This window comes from Scomber scombrus, chromosome 11 (genome assembly GCF_963691925.1).
Source record: "Scomber scombrus chromosome 11, fScoSco1.1, whole genome shotgun sequence".
NCBI classification, from domain to species: domain Eukaryota; kingdom Metazoa; phylum Chordata; class Actinopteri; order Scombriformes; family Scombridae; genus Scomber; species Scomber scombrus.
The window spans coordinates 15,072,977-15,098,241 of NC_084980.1; the positions used below are offsets into that span (position 1 = coordinate 15,072,977).

The window sequence follows — 25,265 nt, forward strand, 5'->3', positions numbered from 1 at the left end:
GTGAGTGATTCTGCCTGGATGGTGCAGCTGTGACTCCTTTGAATATATTAAGTCTACCAAATAAACCAAATGTGTTTTGGATGGATCCCACAGATGAAATAATGACATATCCAGCATATCCTTACACCTTGTTACAATCTCTGAGAATGCACAAGAGCCATCTCTACATGGACAATATGACAAACCAACTGGTAACATAGCTTTGTACGTCTGCTTGCACATTTGCATTCAGCGTCACTGCACTCCAACCAATGCTCTGCTTCTGACAGCGCAGCTTGTCAAACTTTTACAAATGAGTTACGTTTTTTGGGACTGATGGCTGCCTAGCTGAGGGAGCTTCTGGATGACGAGACCATTTTTCATCAGTGGTGACCTGTTAAATGAAGTAATTATAACTTAGGGCCAGCTTATGTCATCCAATTTCCTGTGTCTACCAGTATAGGTGGAACCCTTTCATTTCCATTTTGCCACAGTTCTCACACCCCCGCCCCCATGCCACACCTCGCTATCTCCCCGTCCTCAACCGTCATTCATCCGCCCACCTTATACATAATTCCCACAAATGTTTGTAAGTGACATGGTTTGTTGCTCTTGACCATCAAACTGTAGTGCAGAATGTACACGATTCAGCAATACCACTAGTCCATTACTTAATGTTTTACATTTATATTAATTTCAGAGTAATACATTTCCATTTCTAAAGTTACTGTATATTTCTTATTTATGCTATTTTCACAGTTATACTTGTTTCCAATAGTTTATTGCCACATCTTAAGTAGGCAATATGAAAATCATATTCAATCACTTCCCAGTGATGCTGCATCACGTTGTATTACAGTAGAAATACAGTTCAAACCAACAATACTTAAGGACAGTTTGTGTACAACACTTGATAAGTATATTGACAACTCTTAAAAAACTTTGTATTTTACATTGTTTGTGAGAGAAAGAGAAATTACAGAAATTAAACTTGCAAATTAAAATGTTACACTGATTGATGACTACTTACTGAGAATTTACATTTAGAATCCTTATTTTCGAAAGAATCCTTTTAATCTGAAGGATTGTCCTAATTAAGGGGAAAAATGACCAGGGTCATTAGACTGAGAGGCCGAGTGAGGAGGAAAATCAATGTCTGTACCACTACAGCTCATGTCAACACAAAGATAATTTACAACTGATAAACAAGTTAATAGTTCTTGTAGTCAAAGTAACAAAAATAGTACATAACATATTATACTTTCAATACTAAACGTAGTTGAAGAATTTCAAACAGTTTGTTGTAAAAACAATTAACAGCTCTGATTTTATGGAGACATAAATTGTTAAACTGACAAAAATGCCTCAATTGTCCAAAGAGTTAAGATTATTTTTCTATAATAGAAGCACTCTCAGCACTGGGTAGACAGCTATCAGCCAGAGCTCAGTAAAGCTGCCCACAGCAAGGATCTCCACTGTTTCAAAAACTTGCCAAAGCACTTCTCAGCAACAGGGCTCAGACACATGAGAGAGGGGAAAAAAAGTCTTGGTGCTGCTGCCTACAGTGGCAGATCCCTTATTTTCCAGTCCTATGGCTTAAATATCGGCCTTTGGGGAGCCAAGCTGTCTTACTCTGTGTTGAACTCTTGAGGCATGGAGGCTAGACAACAAAACAACTCTCAGCTGTAGTTAAGAGGCTTGGGAATCAACAAAGAACCCCTACCACTCTCCCCAACCCCCCCCAAAAAAGACCAAACTGAATGGCTGAGGCAGTCCTGGACACATTCTGATATGAACCAGACTCATCTCTTTTCTCTCTTCTCTCTCTTTGCTGTGTTCAGCATGTTTATGGAGAAACAACCCTAAGAAAAGTCCAAACCTGATAGCAAGAATCTTCACTGACCCCCTCACCCTTGTACATCACAAGTGCTATATACCAAATTAATCAGAAAAACAGCTCACAACTTCTTTCCAAATGTCATCGTACATGTTATCGATCCTACTAGCAGCTAATGATAGACATATAAACAGAAATTCTCGAAAACTGTACACAAACACATATGGAGACACAGTATACATAGTAATGCACAATAGAACAACAGTAAATTAATAATAATTAGTAATTATTGTGCTATTGAGTGAGTAACACTTTCTAAAAAACAGAAATTCTGAAAAGGTCTGTGTTGGTGGCAGGAAACAGACAAACTCTCTTGATGTTGATAATTATTGTCGCTTTCATGGTTGGTTTATATCAACTAGTGTGTGGGGAAAGCGATCACTTAGCAGAAAACGGACAGTGCAGCTGTAACCAAAAGCCCAGTAGAGAAGCCAAAAGGAAGAAAAAAAGGAAGGGAAAGAAACGGCTGCAATAAATTAAAAAAAATTCCAGTGAATAAAGTCGTTTATATGTAAAAGAGGCTTTCAGCGCTGTCTTTGATGCCTCAAGTTTGAGTTTGTGAAAGATAATATATATATATATATATATATATAGTGTGGATAAGTTTATATGATAAGCTGTTTGCTTAAAGTGTTTTGCATCACTGTGGTGTGCTGCTACTACAGGCCTCTGTGTGGGATTTGATTTGTTGATTTGTCAAGTGCATTGTATGTTGGTTTTTGCAGTGGGAAGTTACGTTGCTCACTTAGTGACCCTTATTTTGAAATCTGCAATCAGCTGTGCTATGTGTGCCTCGGGATGGCATTGTTGTATATTCAGTCACATGTATCAGTAATAACTGTTGTGCTGTATGGTTGGGTGGTTTTCAAAGAACAATATTGCCATCTTCTTGAGCCATAAATTGATTTGTGAGTGAAATGACAGTATTTCAACTCTTGGTTTATTGAGCTGTACAGGCAGATCTGCTCCCAGCCTAGCTCAGCTACGTATTCATCTTTTGACCAACGGGTATGTGATTTGACATGTCAGCTTGACTGGAAGCTCAAAGTAATTAAGGTGGATTTTAATAGCCAGGATGGGTAACATCGAGTGGACGTGATTTGTGCGGCAAGACAGTGTGGGGGGTCTATGAGCGTCAGTGCCCAGGGGCCCCTGGGGGTCACTAATCCAGCCTTGGTTGGAGGAAATGAGGATAAGTAACACTGGCTGTGCTGTTGTATGTTTTGTAAAGTTTGGGTTCAGATGCTCTTAAGAATATTATTTATTTCAGACCTCACCATCAATTTCAACAAATTCAGATTACTGGGAGGGATGAAAAGCTCATTCAGAACACCCCCCCAAGTCCTGTAGGTTTATTGCAGGCCACACTGCCTCAAGGATCTAATGAATTTGGGTAGGACATAATGTTTGATGTATGTAGACTGTACGATGATCACACCTACTGATCACACCTACTGATCACACCTCTACATGACCAGTGTGGGTCATCCATCTGTGCTGCTATAGTAGTAAACAATGAAGCTAAGCAACATCCTTCTTGGCATAGTTGTGATAACAGCTGGAGGATGCATCCTACAAACAAGGCTTCTGCTGCCTCAACTCAACAAGATTTTCTTCTTTGTTAAAATACCAAACATTTTGTTTTGGCTCATTTGACCTCCATTATTGGGTATAGTGCTGGTGTTGTATTGCTCAGTGTGGCATTTCATGCTGCATAGATGTGGGTCATGGTAGCAGTTTTACTGTGAGATGTTTATGGTTATAGATGGTTTTCTTAAATTTATGACACTGTCAGAATGTTGTCCCTGGCCATTTTTGACCTCACAATGGAACTTTGTAGCCACATCCAAAGATACTGCCATGTGTTTTTTAATGTTGGTCATCTTTTGTTGGGGACAGCCCAAAATCAGACAGTTTATACCCAGTTTAAGACAAATCATGGCTCCTTTATTGCCAATTTTTTGTTAGTTGTTTTATTTAATTGTGACCATTAGTGAAGATAGATAAATATGCTCAGCCAGACATGGGCTGCTTTCTTTTTACTTCTGAAGATGCACCCACAGACAAACTGAATAGTAAGATTCACCAAGGACAGTAAAAAAAAAAAGGATTTATTTAAATTCCATGCAAACCCTTTTCTTGTCAAAGTCTGTCACCTGCATTACCCTCAATACTACCACTCCATTCACTTGACTGTGCAGATTATTTTGTGTTAAGATAGTAGTGGCTAATGCAGCCTTGAGTTGCTGGCCTTTAGCAGAGATGAGGAGCAGTCAACAGGGGTCTAGTAAACTCACTACTTTCTAATTCCATAAACCCTAGTTTTTTTCATTTTCATTTTTTGTCATCACTTGAGGCATGTCAGGGGCAGCAAAGGGCTTTATGCAACCTGTTTTAATATATGCTTATATTATGTACTCCCCAGGACATGTAAACAGACTTTGAAGTGTAAAATCAGCACTGTTCCCCTTTAACTCTGAGGCTAAGTGGAGAGACAGAGGAGCAAACTGACACTCAAAGACAGAGCTGAACCAAGGATAGTTGACCAATCTAATCAATGGTGTTATCCTCTGTCACAGCCCATTCACAAGGTGACATTTTCCACCAGAGAGGAACAGCCTGAAAAAAAAAAGAGCTGTGAGTAGAACAGAACCAGACTTTAAGTTTTCAATTAGGAAGTTGAATTAACATCCTGGTAGGATCCCTTTGAGGTTGGGGGGAATAAGACAATCTCCTTGGTGTAACATCATCATCATCATCATCATCATCATCATCATCATCATCATCATCATCATCATCATCATCATCATTAGTTCTACAAAATGAAGACCATTGGCTTGTGTGTGTTTATTTGTGCACATGTACTCACATATACACATTATACAGAGCTGTGTGAGAAAGGATTGTGCTGTATATAGTATATGTGTGTACTGTAATTGTAGTAGTTAAGTTGTGATGCCCAGCTGCCAGAGATTTTTCTAAAACTATGTGAATAGATTTGATATCCGCCCAAAGGTTGCGCTTGATTAAACTCTGGGATTATCCCTCATTGCTCCTTTATTGAATTTGAGTTCTTTAGTGTAATCAGGTGAACCTTAAAAGAGCAATATCATTATAATCAATATCTTTTAATTATAACCATGAAAGCTGTCCTTTCGAAGGCCCTGTTCTGGGACAATATGAAACTATATGGTAAAAAACTGAAATCAAGGGAAGGCCAAGATTTTGGTTATTCCAAAATGCATCACAGGTTGAGCTACGACACTTTACATGTGTTTGAAGGATACATTTTTAATCCTTTTGGTATTATACTACAGAAAGAAGACATAACTACACATCTCCTTCCTCTTGAATGCAGGAATATGATCTATTTGTGCTTTTTCTACTCATATTTCCCTCAAAATGGAATGGCAAGAATGAATTTATTCTATTCAACTCAGAGCAACAAAGGCAAGCACCCAACCATTTGCTTGATTTAATAAATCATGGTATTCATAACAAAACAAAATCATTGTCCTCTTTGCTCATTCCGTGGTGTTGCCTACATAAAACAGAAGCTGAGGCAGAGCATCTGTTTCCAAATTTCAAACTGCCATGAACATTTGTTTATGACAAACTATTTGCATGTACAATGTTGACATAGTTGTAGGTACATCTAATTTTCCTCAGTCTCTGTAGCCCCGCTCTTATATGTACGTCAAAGTTTGTTTCTGTTTCGAGCAATATATTTCTGCTGCACTGCAGGGCAGGTAGCTCTGGTACTCCTTGGGGGATATGAACTCCTCTGCTGACTGAAAAGTTTTTTTTCCTCTGGAACTGTAGAAAAAACAAACTTTTCAGAGCTGCAACTCAGCTAAACTGGAGCACTTCACCCCTAACAGTCTTCTCAAGGGAGCTGCCAATAAATGTGAATATAATTAGAGCTGTAGGTCACCTGAAGGTGAAACTGGCAAAAGCTGAACTGAGAGTTCACAAGTTTAATCTTCATGGTAGCCTGATTCTGACCATGTCAAACTGACTACCAAGATACTGACATTTCTAAATGCACGTTGTATAGAAAAAGCTAAAAATCGACCTGAATTGTACTGTCAAATGACCAGTAATAATAATAATTAAAGCCGCAAGCGGCGATGGCGGGCCCTCGCTCACCCATGCCACCGCGGGGCCTGAGGCATGGCGGGGCTGTGGCGTGAAGCAGAAAGTGAGAAAAAACCTGGAAGGAGGCCAAAAATGCAATGTTTCGTTCATCCAGTAGGGGGCAGTCACAGGTAGTTACACATATGGTCTGGTGTGTTCAGGGCGGCCACTCCTCAGTCATGTGAAGTTTGGAGTGAATTGGACAAAGCATGAAGGAGTTATGAGAGGTTGATGGTTCATCCACCAGGGGGCAGTAATGGGATGCATGCAGGTGTGTTCAGGGTCAGTCCCTCATCACACATGTGAAGTTTCGTGGAAATCGGACAATGTTGATGCAAAAAATGGCCCTTCCTGTTTCCACTAGGGGGCGACATGAGCGACACCCCTATCAGATGGAAGAGGTCTCCACCCTGGACCTGTGTATCAATTTTCATGATGATACGTGTTCAATAAAGCCATCAAAAAGCCAAACGTATTTTCATGGCGAGGAATTGATGGTAGCCACGCCCCCACAGGGACGCCATTACTCGTAGCCTCACAGTGTTCATAATGTAGCTTCGCCAACTGGTTCTGCATGTTTTAGAAGTGGAATGAAGTTGATGGGGTCACATATGTATTTTTCATGAATTTAAGTTCACTTCCTGTTACCACCGGGGGGCGCTATGAGTTACGTGGGAAGTTAATATATCGGGAGGTTCAGGGCGGAGCCATCATCATGTCCAGCAAGTTTGAAGCTGATTGGATGAAGTATGTGGGCGTGAGAGCCACTCGTATGTACATGGCGAGCACGCCAAAGTTAGTTGAGCCCTGGCAGACACGCACTTTGACCTACGGATGTTCAGAGCACAACTTAAGCTCAGCTAGGTCTGGAGATGTTGCGTACCTAATTTGAACTTGATCGGGGGAACGCTGTGGGAGGAGTTAATTGTAGGCGGGAAAAATCAAAACCAAAATGGCCGACTTCCTGTTGGGTTGAGGTCATGAGATCAAGAGGCTTTTTTGCATATGTGGGTATAATACATATGTGTACCGAATTTTGTGAGCATAGGACAAAGTTATCAAAATTCCCTATGGGCATTTTTGGACTTTGTAGGGGGCGCTATTCCGCCATTCTGCGTCGACCATGTGCGACCACCCAAAAATATCAAATTTCGGATGAGGCCGGACGTCCGTGCAAAAGTATAAGCATTTTCGCATTTGGGAAAGGGGCGAAATTGGGGCACGAAATGTCGGAAGAATAATAATAATAATAATAATAATAATAATAATAATAATAAACATTACAATTTCAATAGGGCTTTCGCCAGGCGACTTGCAGTCGCCGCTCGGGCCCTAATAATAAACATTAAAATTTCAATATAGCATTTTTCCCCGGGGGTCTTCCATACCACATGATTACTTGATTACTTGATTACTTTGGGGTCACTTGCACTTTGGGGTCACTTGCACGTTGGGGCATGAACGAATTTCAATAGGGCTTTCGCCAGGCGACTTGCAGTCGCCGCTCGGGCCCTAATAATAAACATTACAACTTCAATAGGGCTTTCGCCAGGCGACTTGCAGTCGCCGCTCGGGCCCTAATAATAATAAACATTACAATTTCAATATAGCATTTTTCCCCGGGGGTCTTCCATATCACATGATTACTTCATTACTTGATTACTTTGGAGTCACTTGCACTTTGGGGTCACTTGCACGTTGGGGTATGAATGAATTTCAATAGGGCTTTCGCCAGGCGACTTGCAGTCGCCGCTCAGGCCCTAATAATAATAAACATTACAATTTCAATAGGGCTTTCGCCAGGCGACTTGCAGTCGCCGCTCGGGCCCTAATAATAAACATTACAATTTCAATAGGGCTTTCGCCAGGCGACTTGCAGTCGCCGCTCTGGCCCTAATAATAATAAACATTACAATTTCAATAGGGCTTTCGCCAGGCGACTTGCAGTCGCCGCTCAGGCCCTAATAATAATAAACATTACAATTTCAATAGGGCTTTCGCCAGGCGACTTGCAGTCGCCGCTCGGGCCCTAATAATAAACATTACAATTTCAATAGGGCTTTCGCCAGGCGACTTGCAGTCGCCGCTCGGGCCCTAATAATGTCTCCCTTTGACACAATTTCTTTAATCCATTGTGTTGCAAACATCCATTTATCTAGGTTACTGAGGGTAACAGGAAATATCCTTGATTTTCAGAAAATTAGAAACCTCAACATACTGTTGATAATGATATGTCCTTTCCATTGTTTGACAACATACTAATAACCACTCACATCACAGAAACACAGCTTCTTGTATGCAGCAGTGTTTTAGGAGCAGCAAGCCCATTCCCCAAAACTGTGTTTTGTTTTAGTCTGGAAAGTTAGATAGAAAGACAGGAGTGACAAACTCCTTTGGGGAAAATGTTTTTGTGTCGACATCACAGACACCAACAGTTCAACACTGACATCAACCACATAAAGAACTGTAGTGGATGTTGTCTGTGTAGCAGTACTAATACTGTAACTGTTTGGCCACAAAGCAGATGAGACAGTTCCAAACTGGCTGCAGTCCAACACTAAACAAATTGGTGATGTATACTGTTAACTAAGCCAGAAACCTTTACCAACAAAGACAGGAAACACCGCAAACATGTCACCTGAACCATCACTGTCTAATAGAATGAAAGCACATAGTCTCAAACACCAGTAATGAGAACCAATCCCACATAACAAGCTATGAGGCTCCAGTGAAATACCACTCACCCTAATACAATTTAACTACAATTAACACTATTTTTCTGGTTCTGAATCTACTGCAAGCTAATTTAAAGCTTAAGTAATCTTTCAGCTCTACATAAAGAGTGACTTAATTTATATTGTGATATATATATAACTACCATGGGGTCAAGAGCTTTCAGCCGATCTGCCCCCCGCCTTTGGAACACTCTCCCACCAGACATTTGCACTTCGGACTCTGTTTCCACCTTTAAATCTCGCCTGAAAACGCACCTATTCAGAGTGGCATACTCTGTCTCACACTAACTATGCAATCACGTTCATGCTTATTTGTTACACTGATGCACTTTATAGTCACATTCATATTTATTTCTTTATCTTTGCACTAAAATTTACCTGATTTTTATTGTTTGATGTACTGTTGTCGTGTTTTATGTGCCTTGTAAGGTGTCCTTGAGTGCTTTGAAAGGCGCCTTTAAATATAATGCATCATCATCATCATATTGATATGGACTGAAAAAGATTAATTCATTTGCCAAACCATACAACAGTACATCCATCTCTAAATCCCTCCATTCAACCATCAAATTAAGTTTATAGGTTAAACCATGGTGACAAATGATATAGTAAATAAATACTGCTTATAATAAATATATTTAAAGTATGTTTTGACATTGACTTTGTATAACACACTGCTATTGTCTGTAGTGTACTATATTAATCCCCTGGGAGAAAGTCCTTGTCTTCATTTCAACAAGACAGTGCCCCTGGTCAGGCACAAGCAGGAGAATTCTTAATATCTAACATACATGTTTTGCCAGAGTGAATGAAAGTGGAGCACCTGGAGGAAACCCACACAAACACGATGAAAACATTTAAATTCCACACAAACAGGCTCCAATGCAGTTTAGAGATGCCTCCTGTCATGAGGTGACAGTGCCAACCACTGACTCACTGCACTGCCCACCACACTGAGACCAGCTGAATAAAATCAATACGTACGTGTTTGTAGGTTAGTGATGACAGTGCCACTGGTAAGGGGTCCCTTTGTGGCGTAGAGGCCTACAGAGTAGGTGGTGCTTGGCTTAAGGTTGGACAGCTGGTGCTCCTGCTTGTTGCCTTCCACAAGGAAAGTATCGGCTGTCACTGGAAAACAGGAATGAAACACACACAATGTTGTTTTTTAAAACATTTTTACTACATTAACAACATCCCACACATCCTCTGCTTTTATTTTGCCTGAATAAATTACATTAAAACTCTTTGAAAAATGCACTTAAATGTGGGAGCAATTTCCATCTGTGCACTGTTTGATCACCTTTGGGGTCCTCTTCCAATTCAAAGGATTTTTATACTAATTATGGTTTCAGTGAAATATGCTTTTGGGAAGTACACTGTAAAAACGAGGCACAGTATGAATGTGTTTTTGCACTAAAATATGATGGAAGGCTCTTTAATATAACCAAAATGCAAGACTGAGAAAACACTGATCTTATTTAAATGAATATTCCAAAAATATATTTAAGGTATTTCCATGACTAATACATTTGCCTAAACAATTTAAACAGAGTGAATGCAGATCAATTACCATTCTATTACCAATCTGCATTTTCAGTAATGAAACACTGCCTCAGAATTGTCTAACTGTGAAAATAATTGTGTAACGTGAATATAAGATATTAAACTGACTAGAATGGATATTAAATATCACTGCTGAAGTGCCAATGGCTCACTGGCAGGATCTTGTTTTAATTTATGGTGATAATGGTGAAGGCTGTATCAACTACCAATGTTCCCATTAGGATGATTCCAAAACATTTTTTTACCTCAATGAACTATGAATCTATTTTGTATATGAAGTTTGGTTGGCTGATACTGTGATGGTTTGGATTTTATATGGGTATAGTGATTGCCTATATAACACCTATTTTGGAATGCAGGACAATGCTCGATGAAATATGAGGTTTATTGACCTTGGTTTAATACATTGACACTCAAGGGAATTTGTCCACAACTTAGATTGCAGCTCTCTAGACCCTGGCTGAGGCCAGTTTCCAAATATGTGTCCAGCATATAGATACTGTCTCTGTATCTGAGACGATCTGGCTTCAATCCAGTCGGTCAGGGTGTAATTTACACATTGACTCTGAGACCTGAGTAACACAGATTTCTTTGGATAACTCCAGGCACGGCGCAGTCAGTGGGGTCATAATGCAAATGAGAAATATGCTTCTCGTAAAATGTTTTCCAGTCAGTTCATAAAAGTCAGAGAGAAAATAATGGCTGAGATAAAGTGCTTGACTGGTGAGTTAAAGAAACACAGTATCTCCACAAAGGCTAATGGTGTTTGCTTGAAAAATAACACTCCTCTGAAACTTTGTATACTTAACATGACTCTAGTTGTACATGTCAGGCTACTTTAAGCTGTATCTGTGGCTGGTTTGCTTATTGTTACTTGGCAGGTATCCGCTTGGTTCAGGGACCAAATTATAAACTGGATCAGGGGGGCCAAACAATTGCTTATCTTTTACCTATCAAGGTATGGCTGTCAGACGGTCAAGACATGGGCATGCTGTGTAAGAACTGACCAACCAAGTGTAATGAACTGTTCTGAAAGCAAGATAAATGGATCTATGTTGCCTCGGAGGACACAACACATTGATCTCACTTCTTAACCTTGATGATACCTGTCCCATCTCTCCACAATGCATTTGAACAATGTAAAACAAATCTGCTCATTATACTCAAACTCTGCAGTCTGGTCTTATTGCAGTCAGCATTGTGAGTGTCTGTCAATAACTCAATCGTGCGGAATGCATAGAGAGCTGTTCTCAATAACAAGTTGCTAAGTAAATATTTATTTATACAGCATCTTTCATGAAACATCAAACACAAAACAGCATCGATATAAAGCTCGATGTGTAAAAAATATGTTTATAGTGGGCATTATTAAGGATATTATAGTGGTGACATGAGACAAATAATCAGCTGAATTCTTCATTACTTGGCTGTGCTGGGTGTCTTGATATTCCAGAAATTTAGGTACCAAAAGAAAAAAATGATTGATGATTTTATCCAAATGACAAAGTTAGTTTAATTCCTCTTTGTAAGAAATGCTTAATCCATCTGTTGCCTAAAAAAAGCAAATGAATGAAAGCCTTCAGATGACGGTCCTAATAACTTACCCTGGTTGTGTGTGAGGGTCAGCACATAGTTGTCGACACTGGACATAGGGGGATTCCACCTCAGCAGGGCTCCTTGAGGAGTGATGTTGAGGGCTGTTAACTCAGATGGCATGTCCATTGCTGGGATAACAACAGAGCATAGAGGCCATAGTAAAAATACAAACATAGTACAAATATATAGTGACAAAAACAACTAATACATTAGGCTGTATTTAGGAGATTCATTCCCACAATGTCTCTGATTTCAGTGACATGCAGCTAATATGAGAAACAGAGTTGAGTAAAAAATGTGTTTTGTTACATTGTTGTTAAATATAATACAAATTGTAAGGATCAATGCAAAACATAATACATAACTTATATATGTTAGCTGCTGGCTATGGTTGGATTCTAAAATATATAAAAAACATTTTTTTGAAGACAGCACAATTTACAGTATCTTTTTAATCCAATGTTCCAGGTATCTCTACCATTATTGTGTAGAGAAACTATAAAGCTGTGTCATATTTGCATTCCTATATAAAGATATTTTGCACAAAGTGAATCATGGTACAATATCACAGTCATTAATTATCAATTACACCTACACAATTTTGAATGGAAAACAATTGTTCAACCCACATCTGAGTGATAATTATAGAAATCCAGAAAAAGCACACCTTTGCATTAAAACTAATTGACAATGACTCTCTTTGCCATTTTGATCACTGTTTCCTCAATTCTACCACATCAAAGAGAAATTATGTAGTCAAATATGCTGTAGAAAGTCTCAGATATTCTCCTGAGCCTACTGTTTCCCCACCCTCTTTCTAATTTCATTTTCAGAGTGCTGGACATGCCAAAATTGAGTTTGAATTTAATTATACCTCTAACCTCAGTGTTTCAACCCCAATTTCTCCTCAGGCGTGATATTTTGGCAGCGAAGAGAGTGTGGAAGCAGAACACAGAATACTGCATGTGCTCCAAAGCTCTGCCCGGATGAGGTAATTAATATTGCCCTGCCCTCATCAGAATAAAAAAAAGAATTGTGCTCATTAACGCACTGTAGTGAGTTTGAGTCTTTCTTTTCACTCAGACAGATGAACAAACCTCATTTAAATCATTACTTTAATTGGAAAAAGGTTCAAGTGAATTTCATGGAGGCTTGCCAAGTCAATTAGATTGGCAATGGAGATTGGTCAAAAAACAAAAAAATATTATATTGAGGCCTGTGATAATCCAATTATCACCGTCCATCTTCCGATTGCACCAGTGAATCATTTGAACCAACTACATTATGTTTGCATTTGGATCTATATCAGTAAGTCAAGCCCCAGTGCTTAAAGATCATGTTTGTATTCAAGACACGTAAAACAAACTAAACTCCTCTGTTACCACAGTATGGGGCTGTAGTGCAGTCACATACTAATAGGAATCCTTGCACAATTAAACTTCAAGTCTCAACTGCCAACAAGCGATGCATTTACATGCTGTATCACCAAATTAAATCCTGGTATATAAGCGAATATGGACATTGATTGACATTCCGTTACAAGAAAGACTGCACAAACACTGGTATGATCCTTCAACATTGTTATAACATCTGTTGAAGTAAAGATGGAGAATTCCTTCCTCAGGTACAACATGTCTTAATTCAAGTTTGTTGGCAGCTAAACTTCAGGAAAAATGTTTTAAACTGACTATTTGTGTTTTGCTGAATATGTTATTTCAGCTTATTTCAGCACCCCAGCTGTGTTGGGCGACCATGAGGTCAGTCTGCTTTGTACCGTGCCTGGGGCCATTATGTAGACCAGACTACAGCAGACTACTGTTAGTAAGACACACTGGGTTGTTTTACTCCCCAGTCTATCTCTGCATCCGCTCTCATTACTGTGGAAGCTGCTCTGCTTCACTGAACAAAAAAAAGAAAAGAAGTTATGCATTTGTGAGTGTGTTCTTTACATTAATCCCACATTTGCATGGGATGTGTTTGTCTCACAGTACTAATGCAGCCATTCAGCAGTTGCATAAGCCATTCCCAGTGGCATGAACAGGCATGGGTCCCCACATAGGCTACCTTCATTACAAAGTTTCTATGTCTGTGGATGCAAAACATGGTTATATTAACCAATGTATTGTATAATGGCCATGTTGCTCTACAAATGTCAAAGCATGGAATCTCTAGCCTAATAATTTTGACAGCAAGCCAGCAAAGTGTTTATTTATAGTGTATGTTTTAACATTTTGTGATTAGCCTATAGTCTAGGTCTAGCTTGGTTTCATACAGCTGTTCTGTTGCTTAAATCATGTCAGTGAATCAGATAGTGGTAACCTTGCTGTGGGCTTCAGCCACCGGACCCACAGTGTTCCATTTAAATGTTTTAAAAATTATTACTCACTGATAGTGTGGTTAATCTTTAGTGCAGATAGGCTATAATGTTATTAACAGGAGACTCAGACTGTTGCCTGTGTTGCTGAGTCGAGTTAAATAAATGGAGAGACCATTAGCAGATATGTATCCGATTCTGTCTTTGTTTTTGTGTAAGTGAATGTTCTTAAGAGAGAGAAATGAGACTATTCAGTTGCCTTTCTACTGTTAGAGTCTTGGTCCAGCTTAGCACTGCTTATAGCACTGTGTTGCTGTTCCCTCAGCGTACTGAGGATGAAGGGAGATGAAAGGGAACCTGTTGCAGAGAAAGCCTCATTATAAGAGGCATTTTGCTCATGCAAAGAAATAAATCTATTAAGAGATATTTGCTTGCCACAAAACACTTCTGTGAACTGTCAGGGAATGAAATGAATACGCTTTGATAGTGAAATATCCTTCAAAAAGTGAAAACTAATGACACAATATTATGATTTTTCACATCAGAAATCATTGCGGCGCCCCTCCTTGCTGGTCTAATTTAAGGTGCATGTGAGCTGCAGGATAATGTTTCAGTACTGATTATAGATTGTAAATGTATCATATGCATAAAAAAGAAGTTTTTGTTAATACATTTATTATTATCAAATGACAAGTGACATGACCAGTTATTACATGCAATAGGGAGGTAACTATTAGCTATTGGTTTTGTGAAATTTAGCTGCTGGACCTGAATGATTCATTAAGTAAATGGCCATTATGTAGATTCACAGGAAGTAATCATTAGCATAACATTTACATAATATCAAGCAATCTTCTCTTAAGAGATTAACATAAGTTTTTCAGAGTGTGCACACTGAAGCCAAATGATCATTATTATTATTTTAATTATAATCCTTCATTCAAAGTAACTCAGGAACGACTTGTCAGGTATTAATCCATTTGTAGTTATTTGCAGATTTGCTCCTTACCTTTTTTCCCTATTAGTTACCCTTAATTTCCTACACCTTTTTGTGTGCTACTGAAAAATAATATATCAGCTTGTGTTACTGTAAAACAGTAATTATCCACTTGGCTTAAATGGCCATTGTTAGACCTCTAATAGTTAATTATGTAAGTGCTCTCTTACAGCATTCAAGTAGACATATTGCGCTGGGACGGTGACGCCTGTGGCAGGGCCAATAACTGCAGGCTGCTTCACACCACAGACAAGTCCAGCCTAACCAGCCATACTGTTTGCTGACAGGAAGAACAAGGACTTCAAAGATGAACACTGTGCACTCCCCTTTTGTTCCTCACTGTTTTTCTTTATCTTCTTTTCCTTTTGATTGCAATATATATCTGTTGAATCGCTTACAGTAAATTATTCTCATTTCTTACTCTGATCTCTATTTTGCATTTCCTCATTCTTCTATTCCTTTGCTGGCCAAAATGTCCTTTAGAAGTGTATGTTCCTCTTAATTTACATATCAGCGTTGGTTACCTTAAACATTTATCTTCATGTGATTCAATGTCCAACAGGATTTTATGGGATATTTTAACCAGGTATCAATTAAAATTACTCTTCTTCATCAATCTACTCTCGAAATGTTGTAGAAAAAGGAAATTGATGGGTAGAAAAAGGAAATCGATGGGCTAGGAGGACTTTAATGGTCTTTTTTGGCATTACGTTACTAGTCCTGCTCCAACCCAGCCTCATATTAAACATGTAATAGCTACATTGTTTTACAGTGCGAAATATATGAGTTTAACAATAAAGGTTCTAAAATTAAGATGCCAATAAATATTTTTTTGGCCTTTTCTTTTCTATTGGCACCCAACTCACATCACATTGCATAACTGTCTGTGAAACCAAAAAAATGGCAGCCATTCCTTTTATTCTCAGGGGAAAATGCAATATTTCAATTGGTTTTGGCATTAACATGCATTTTGATAAAACTTCTAGCAAGAATTGTGCATTTCATTTTCATAAACTTCATGCAGTGAATGTATATGATGTTTAGTTTGACAATTAGTGAAAATATTTTTTTAGGCTTTCTATTGTTGCCATGGTGGTTGCCATGGACGCTGCTATCACTGAAACACATAGTTGCACGTTGGTTGAGTCATTGTCCTTGCGTTTTGAATTAGACAGAAAAAAAAGAAACCAATACGTAGACGTCTCACAATTTTAGAGCCGTTTTTGTGAATCTAATGTGTTTTGTACTGTGGTCCAATGTAGCTATTACACATTTTGATGTGAGACTGGGTTGGCTGAGTTGGTAAAGGGAAATAAGGCTCTGTGCTTTTTCAGCAAGTCTGACAATAATTGATTAGGGAAGTAAAGTAAGTAGCAACTGCAGCGTTATTCAAGTCATTACATACTTGGCCAGGCATCCAATGTTGGATTACTCTTCCAAATCCCCTGTTTACGTATTGTTGTTGAAAGTGGTGTTAAAATGTCCCTGGTTGGGCATTGTGCGTTGTGAGGAAATGTTATTTACCACTTCTAACAAGCTTGACTTTAGAGTTATGCTCTTTTCAGGCTATTACAGCCCCGACGGCTCTGCTCATTGTAAACACACTGGGATTGTTAGGAAAGGAAGCTGATAATAAAGAATTGTGGGGGAAGAGCAAGACAGAGATGAGAAAGAGAGTGAAAGCGAGAGAAAGAGTCTTTTAGCTTATTTTTTTCTTGCTGGATTCTTGAACCTGCTGGCTCCTGGTGAATCAGGTCTCATTGGCATGCAAACACACCTTCTGCTCCCCTTCCCGCTCCTATCCTGTGCTCTCTTGAGCTGTCTTGCTCACACACACATATTGAAGATTAGCATACAGCACTGGGAGAGTGTGTTAATCTAAGGTTAGTGGAATTCTTTCACAGAGAAGAATGGTATCCCATATATCATATATCCCATGTATCTATGTGCATGTGTGTGTGTGTGTGTGTGTGTGTGTGTGTGTGTGTGTGTGTGTGTGTGTGTGTGTGTGTGTGTGTGTGTGTGTGTGTGTGTGTGTGTGTGTGTGTGTGTGTGTGAGTACATCAAGTTTTTTTTAAACTTCTGATTCTGTACTATGCATCTGAAAACAAGCTTGAGAGTTCTCACCTACAATATAATCATGAATTGAGGGGTGAGAAACACAAAAAGAAGATTAAACAGGGGAAGTAGACAGACGAAATGGATTGAGGATAGAGGGATACTGAAAGAGAAGAATGAAAGAGAGAAAGCGACTTAATGATACAGGAGGATAGAAATGACGCAATAGGATAAAGAGATAAGTATGGGAGGGAGGCAGAGAGACAGAGGTGTGGGTTATCAATTACTGGGTCATGGTGTGGACAGTTTCATCTATTGCAACAGCAAAGACTGCACATCCTGCAATGTCAGCTGTACCCTTAAGATTGTGTCTGACATCTATATGTGTGTGAGTGTGCAAGTGTGTGTGTGTGTGTGTGTGTGTGTGTGTGTGTGTGTGTGTGTGTGTGTGTGTGTGTGTGTGTGTGTGTGTTGTTTGTTTCTGTTTTTAGCACATATCTCCCAGCAAGCAGCTGTTTTATTATAGGTATAACAATTGGTCTGAAAGTCTTGCAGAGAAAGAGAATCCTTCATTCATTTTACATGGCAAGCATGCTGTCCCTGTGCCACCCACTTGCTGTGAGATGTGTATCAAAGAGTTGTAGTTGAAAGCTGGAAGAAGACAGATCTCAGGCAATGAAATTTCCTATTGTACAAGAGCAAAACTCTACAGAAGACCATCGAGAGTCGATCACGGCATTAGGCCAGGAAAATACATACAATATATGTACAGTGGGTGCTTTCAGTGGGCTTGGCCGTAATAAATGATCAAACTAAGTAGGCAGCGTCCCCATCCAACATACATCCAATACAACAGAAGCGCTTTTCTAATCACGGCATGTTTTGCTGTAAGATATTGCTTTGACTGGTCAGCATGAGAAGAAATCTGAGAAAGAATTATTTTTTCCTGTCTCTGCACTGCGTGTATGCAGTCTGGTTTCAGAACTCTTAACTTACAGGCCCACATCACAGCGATTCATAAAAGTCATGTGTTGTGCTTTTTGACAGCTATTTCTGTTGGTTAGAGAAACAATTGACTGATCAAAGCTTTGTTGGTGGGATTAAGAATGACAGCATCGTCACCTTTCCTTCATAGCTACCTAGCTACATATATATTATATATATATATATATTATATTTATTTTTGACCATTTGAAAATAGCAACTGCAAACAGCTTCCTTGATGGCAGGTTATGGCAAAAAAACAAAAACATCCTGTATTCTGTCTGGATGGAAGGTGTGGATTAACTTTTGGTAGCCAGACGATATAGCCAGAGACCTGTGACACAGGTGTTTGTTTTCAGTAATGCAGCATTATAACATAAGTATCAGTAGTAAGTTAGAGGAGCAACAGTGAGGCTTAAGAGCTTAGAGCTAATGTTATTTGTGTAACTACCACCAACAACAATCAAAAAAGATAAATGCTTATCATTGCTAACCAGGCAAATATAAATATATATATATACAAAAATCCGGCTAGTGTAGAAGCACAGATGCAGTTTGTCTGGTTGCCTGGCTCTTCTGTTTGGTTCTTTATGGTCCTAATAATGTTGTTTTGTGTTTTTTAGCTCCAACTGTATGTACCTGTGAAGACGGAGGTGGTGACCACTTTGCTTTCTTGGCTCCCTCTGACAGCGTTGAGACTGATTTCATATTCTGTAGCAGGAAACAGACTGGACAAGGTGTAGTTGGTGACATCACTGTCAATCACCACGCTGTCCACTCGACCTGCAGGAGACACCAGAGAGAGACCAATACCAGAGCATCAGAACAGCTGCCATCACTCTGATCATACTGTATATTTCTTCCTTGACTTTATTAAACTGCCATGTACAAGACATACTACACGTGCAACTGGTGTGTGTTTTTAATCACTGAGTAAATTTAATCAATACAGAATTCTAATTAAAATTTTAATTAAAATTCACTGATAAAATGCTATTCAGGTATTGCACAGTGTGTAACAAGGTGCCCTGCTACAAAATGTTTCTTACATGAGAGAAACCTGCAACAACAAATGCCATGTTCATTTGACTGGAACAAGGAAAGGCAGTGTGTCAGTGTGTATGCTAATATAATAGATATAATAATACTGTGGAGTATGTAAAATGTACATTACCTCTGGCTGACTGATAGGACAGCTTATAGTACTCAAATGGAGCCAGTGGTCTGATCCATGAGATAGTCACTGCGTCCTCGCTCACATCTGAGACGGCCAACTCTTTTGGTGGATCCATGCCTGGATTTAGGATTTTGGGAAAGGGAAGTGTTAGCATAGGATCAAAATGGTTCACAATGGACAACACGGGAGTGTTAGGGTTTGGAACATTCAGTTCCAAAATATTCTCTGAAAGGAGAATTTTGCTTTGATGGTAGACAGATGAATTTATTCAGATTCAAGAAATACAATATAAGTGCATTATGTTGTCTATTGTATTGTAAATTCAGGAATTGACATAAGAATCTAAGAGAATCCGTAACATTGAACACAAAAGTATTTCAGTATTCCTTGTTTTGTCGATTTTATAATCCCCTCTTCGTTACATTTAGATAAACAGACCTGTCCTTGGACTGTGAAATTACATGTATTTTGATGCAAATTTGTTATAAAAAGAAAATGAAAGGAACAAAAACAAAGAAAGAAAATAAAAACACCATCAAAAGACATCCCAGGATATATGCATCCAGCTGAAAGACCGCAATGAGCAGCATTAGCATTGAAACTGAGCAGGGCTTACTCAGGAGATTTCTCCCCTTGCTGACAATTTGTTTTATGTTCCTCCTGAGACTATCCAGCTACCATGGAAAAGGTTATGGTGGAAATAATGGGCCTCATGCATGAATGTTTTCTTATTTTTCTTTTATATTTGTTGTTGTACAAAGCAATGAGAGGGAAATAACAAAATCCTGCGTGGGATTCAACAAACTCTCTTAACTGCCTGAACTTCGTTTCAGCCAGATGAATTCCACCAGTTCATGAGGAGGTGCATGTTCCTGAGATGTGATCATTAGCATAATCCACGCCCCTAAAACTGCCATATAAGGCTTTATGTTCCAATGTTTGTGGGCGGGTTTCATTTATAACAGTAAAACCACCTCCCAGATTCAAGTGCTGCTTTCAGAAATCAGAAAACAAACAGATTTAGGAGTGACAGTAGGAAACGCGAAATCAGACAATAACAAAATATGAATGCAGTACATGTCATTATTCGTAACATGTACGACAGGTCTGGACAAATTTACTTCGAACCTAAGCACAAGAAAATTAACAAATGTCATGGATTTTAAAAATGCATCTGTTTGTATGAGTGCTTCTTTCATGAGTTCCATTGTGAGCAAACAAAGAAAAAGAGGAATTTAAGATTAATAGACCACTTCCATCTCTTCTTACGTACAGGGAAAGAAATGTGCCACACTTGTAAACCAACTATGCCGCCCCCTCTCTTCTGCTTTGAAAAGAATAATGGTTATTACTTACAAGTAGAGGGGGCAATATACAATGCCTGACTTTGAACTAATTTATATTCCACCTGTATGAAATACAGCAGCATCTATATAAGTTGTGATTACTCATGCATGCATATCTTACTAATTATGTTTGTTATGGTAAAAGGTGGCTTAAACTTAATTTTTTCATGAACCTTTCTGTGGCTCTGAATTGAAAGAGGCAACATGAAACAGTTCTGTTAGAGATATCTGGGGCTATTGACTATTTCCCCTAGAAGATCACAATTCAATTTGCACTGTATAAACTAATTAATGAATGTGGCCCTGAGGTTGTGAATTACATTAAAGCCCCCTTTACACAGACTGTAGCCACAGAGTGACTATAACACACTTATGAACCGAATCATCTGCTATAACTGTGGTCAAAACTTGTCGGGATTCAGCACAATTCATATGGAGTGGATGCAGCAAATGAAATGATAAAAAGCATGCCTAATTATACAAGGCAATCCTGAGTTTAGTCTTTCATCAGCACTCCCATTCTCACATGTGCGATCAAAGCAGGACAGCAAAATTACCACAGTCTAAAGACAGGTGCAAGAAATTCTGTACATCTGCCTCAAAATCCCTGTCCAATTTCACCCTTGAAATCTGCTTATCATCATGTGTGGGTGAATTTAAAGAGAGACAGAGAGTGCTTCAAGCTGCCAGGTTATTATATGAAACTGGCACACTAATGAGGTGGCAGCATTCAGGTGTTTCTGGCACTGATGCAAAGTTAATATCTCTATTGTTCAATGCTGACTTTTTTGTATTCTCGATTCTTCACGCCCTTTCTTATTGCTTCTTTTGATGGTTTTCCTTTCTTTGTCTTTTTTTCTGAGGCTGGTTATAATATTGACCATCGTCTTATCCAATCTCTCTCCCAGTTGTAAATAGCACACTAGAAATCAAAAGAAATGTTGCTGACAGCTCCTTTTTCTCACAATATGTCAATTAATAACAAATTACACAGTAATACTGAATATTAACACAGCAAAAGAAAGGTGTGAAGCATCATTCCGGCACAGCTCGAAATAAAACATTTAAATCTGATTGAGAAGTGAAAGCAACCCCAAAAAACTCTGCTGTAGTTCTGTACAAATGAAATACACAAACAACATTTTTGCAAATACATATAATACGTTTAAAACTACTTTGTATTTCCATTTTTTAAACAGATTTTTCTCTCCTTCCATTTCTCACCCAACCTCACACACACATTAAAACCCTATTTGTCCTGAAATATCCTTTACTTTCCTGTTCCCAACGTCTTTTTCTCATTAATCCTAAATGGGGTTCAGGGACATTCCACTGCCACAATCCACAGATAATAGTACAATCCATTCATTATTGTAATCAATGAGATTACATTATTCATACTATACATTATGATTATTATTACTATTGTAGCCACTTAATTGGTTTGCCAATCAAGAGCAAGAAACTATTATATATATATAAATTAAATCCAAGCAAATAATACCAAAGATTGTTTAGCTACAGTTTTTCTTAATTGTGAGAATTTGCTGCTTTTTTGTCTTATGTGATATGAATTGAATATATTTGAGTTTTGGAGTGCTGGTTGGTTGAACCGAGGTATTAAAAGGCATTACCTTGCACTTAAGGAAATTGTAAAAGACATTGTAGAGGCCCCAAATGCCATTACCTAAGTTCATTGGTACAGAAAAATCCATGCACCCTGACCACGCATAGATAAACAGTAGTATGAGGTAAGGATACATGATTTAATCAGGCATCATACAAAGTCACAGACCTTTCCTGTGCTGCTGATGTTTATGAAATCTGGGTTACCTTATAGACCAAATTTCCATCAAATCAAGCAGCTCACCTGTGGTGAGTGATGCTGTAATAGGCTCAGAGGTAACATCCCCCTGTATTGTGATTAGACTGATGGTGTAATGAGTGGACGGCAGCAGGCCCTGGACCAGTGACCTCGTCTTGGAGCCATCCAGTGTCACTTTAGAGGTGTCGGTCCCGTCCGCAGAGCTGTAGCTCAGGATGAAGAGGTCAGCAGGTGGTGCTGGAGCACTCCATGCCACCAACACAGAGTCTGAAGTCATCTCTGACAAGTAGAGGTGGGTTACAGGCCTGATCCCTGGAGGAACGGGGGTTCAAGAGTTTTCAAGGACAGATAAAAAAGCCGGCCACAAGCAGGAAAAAGTGAAAAACAAAAAGCAGCTGCCATCATTATGGACATGACAGACAAGCAGTCGGTGATGGATGAAAGTGGTCCTGGATGATGTGATAGATCGTTTATAATGCAGTTGAGAAAATTAGCCTCGGGTGTAATCTTGATGGGGCAGGTGAGAGTCAGACCACAATCATGTGGAAGTAATTATTTAATTAGTCATAAAAAAAGAAAAAGTAATGGGATTATCTGCCATAAAGATGAAGATGTAATGAGACGGTTCACAATAAGAAAATGGAAAGATGATGATGATAGCAGATGTTGTTGTCAAAATGTATGACCTGGACAGGAGATGATGTAATGGGTATGAACCAGTGTAGCAGCTGACACAGCAGCAAATGCAAGAGGATTTGAATTTAATTAGCCATGTGTGGATGTATAAATAGCAGGCGTGATAACATTGATAACACAGACTTCTTCTTTCCTGATTACCCAGATTAAAGACATCCTGTGGAGTTTTCTTTGCAATCAGTCATCTTTTGAAATTTGCATTGTTTACACAGGCTTAAAGTCATATTCTTTTCCTTTTTTATTAGTGAATTGGTTCTTTTAACGGCGCAATTCCTTCACCAACTGTCGACATGCATTACTGCCCTGTGCAGTAAGCAGAAATGCGTATCATCGTGTTCGTGTGCATCCTCCTGCACAAGATGGTAGAAGATGTGATGCAAACAACACAAGAAACAACTCACTAAAACAAAACTCTATGGTACCAAAAAAAACTCCCCATAGATCCTCAAGTCTTATTGGATGAGCTTTTTAAAGAGAACACAAAACCTGATGATGTCATTGGGGTTATTTCGATTTAAGCTTCGGGACCTCAAGTTTACAGCAGAAAGTTCATAACACACTTGGGGTGTAAAAGGTCATTCAACTGGCAAGAGGAGTTCAAGGAAAAAAATGTAATGGTTGCATTATGGGTAATGCAGCATTTAAAGGACCTAGACCCCAAATAAAGCCTTAAAGTCTGGATATCTTAATAAATCTCCCGTAAACATTAAAGGAGGGGATGTTATAAGGAAGCCCTGACAGTAATGTTACAGATAAATAAGGTACATTTATCCTCATGGGGGGTCATGTTGATTTGAGTTTGGATTTTCTTACTCTTGTTGCAGTTATAATTGTATATTTTAAGATTCTTGGAAAATAATATGAATGGATGAATAAATGAATAACCAAATAAATGAATGTAGATTAATACACACAGAAAATAAAAATTTGTTTAGTGCTCCCTGGGTAATGCCGTGTGCAAACACAGCCGCAACGATATATAAATGAATAAAAAATGAGATGTTTGCAGAGAACTATTTAAGAAGTATGGTACATAATCAATTTACTGTACAGTTTGTCAACGACAAAGAGACAAACTGAAGGACAGATAGTGGTGCTCCAAAGACTGTTGTTGATTATATTTGATCATGTTAAGATCAATGTTGTTCCATGGGAAGTATGGTTATTCACCAGATCTTCTTTCTAGTTCAGTACTCACAGACAAGCAGATGATGCCATTAAGGCCAAGTGAACTGTAGACAAGAAGATGAAGGGTAATTCATTATTATTTCCCCAGATTCTCTTGGTCTGTCATCTTATCATTCTCTCATCTCTCCTCTCCAGCTCGTTAGAGTGCTGCTAATAAAGGAACCACATATGACACAAGATGATCATGATCTCTATGATGACAATGATGGTTATGATGGTGAAAACTGCCACAGCGGTCAAAGTGAAGAAGAAAGAGATAATGACAATGAGAGTGTGAAAAAAAAAAAATCTGACAGCAGGTAAGCGCATGCCCATCATTTTGACACCATTCTTTGTGCAGCTGAAAATCACATCAAGCTTTGTTTAAAAATAACAAAGACCCAACAGAGCTGGATTGATTGACAGGCAATCTGACATATAGTTGGATAGACAGATTCATGTCTGGAGAAAGAGAAATAGCTTGAGATTGAAATTCTCAGAGGAAAGATGTTACAGCAAGACTCAGCAAGAGGAAGAGTTGTGCAAGCACAGAGAGTAGTAAGTATGACAGGAATATGGAGAGAATGTGTTGTTGAAAAGGAATCAGAAGAAACAGAAATACAAATACATGTAGATGCAGAATCAAGACGCATTTAGGGAACACTTGTAACAAACTCATTAGCTGACTTGAATAATTTACCTCCACTAATTGCTTCTTCAAAGTCTTTTAAGGTCCTCAATTTTCTTTTAGCATGACTCACCTTACCTGCTGCCACACTTTAGTTCATTATATT

General features: G+C 38.8%; 2 protein-coding genes across 2 annotated transcripts in view; both read right to left on the reverse strand.

The window, feature by feature from the left end:
• The window catches only part of eif2b3 (eukaryotic translation initiation factor 2B, subunit 3 gamma), a 449,880-nt gene that overhangs the window by 250,247 nt on the left and 174,368 nt on the right, over window positions 1-25,265 (reverse strand). The gene's annotated exons all lie outside the window — the stretch shown is intronic.
• tnr (tenascin R (restrictin, janusin)) overlaps window positions 1-25,265 on the reverse strand; it is a 73,563-nt gene that overhangs the window by 20,442 nt on the left and 27,856 nt on the right. Inside the window, exons 18-22 of the mRNA XM_062429255.1 lie at window positions 22,654-22,920; window positions 19,435-19,554; window positions 18,900-19,043; window positions 11,916-12,035; window positions 9,733-9,876 (exon numbers count right to left, since the gene is read on the reverse strand). Of these exons, the coding sequence (XP_062285239.1) occupies window positions 9,733-9,876; window positions 11,916-12,035; window positions 18,900-19,043; window positions 19,435-19,554; window positions 22,654-22,920 (795 nt within the window). The remainder of the gene's footprint in view (window positions 1-9,732; window positions 9,877-11,915; window positions 12,036-18,899; window positions 19,044-19,434; window positions 19,555-22,653; window positions 22,921-25,265) is intronic.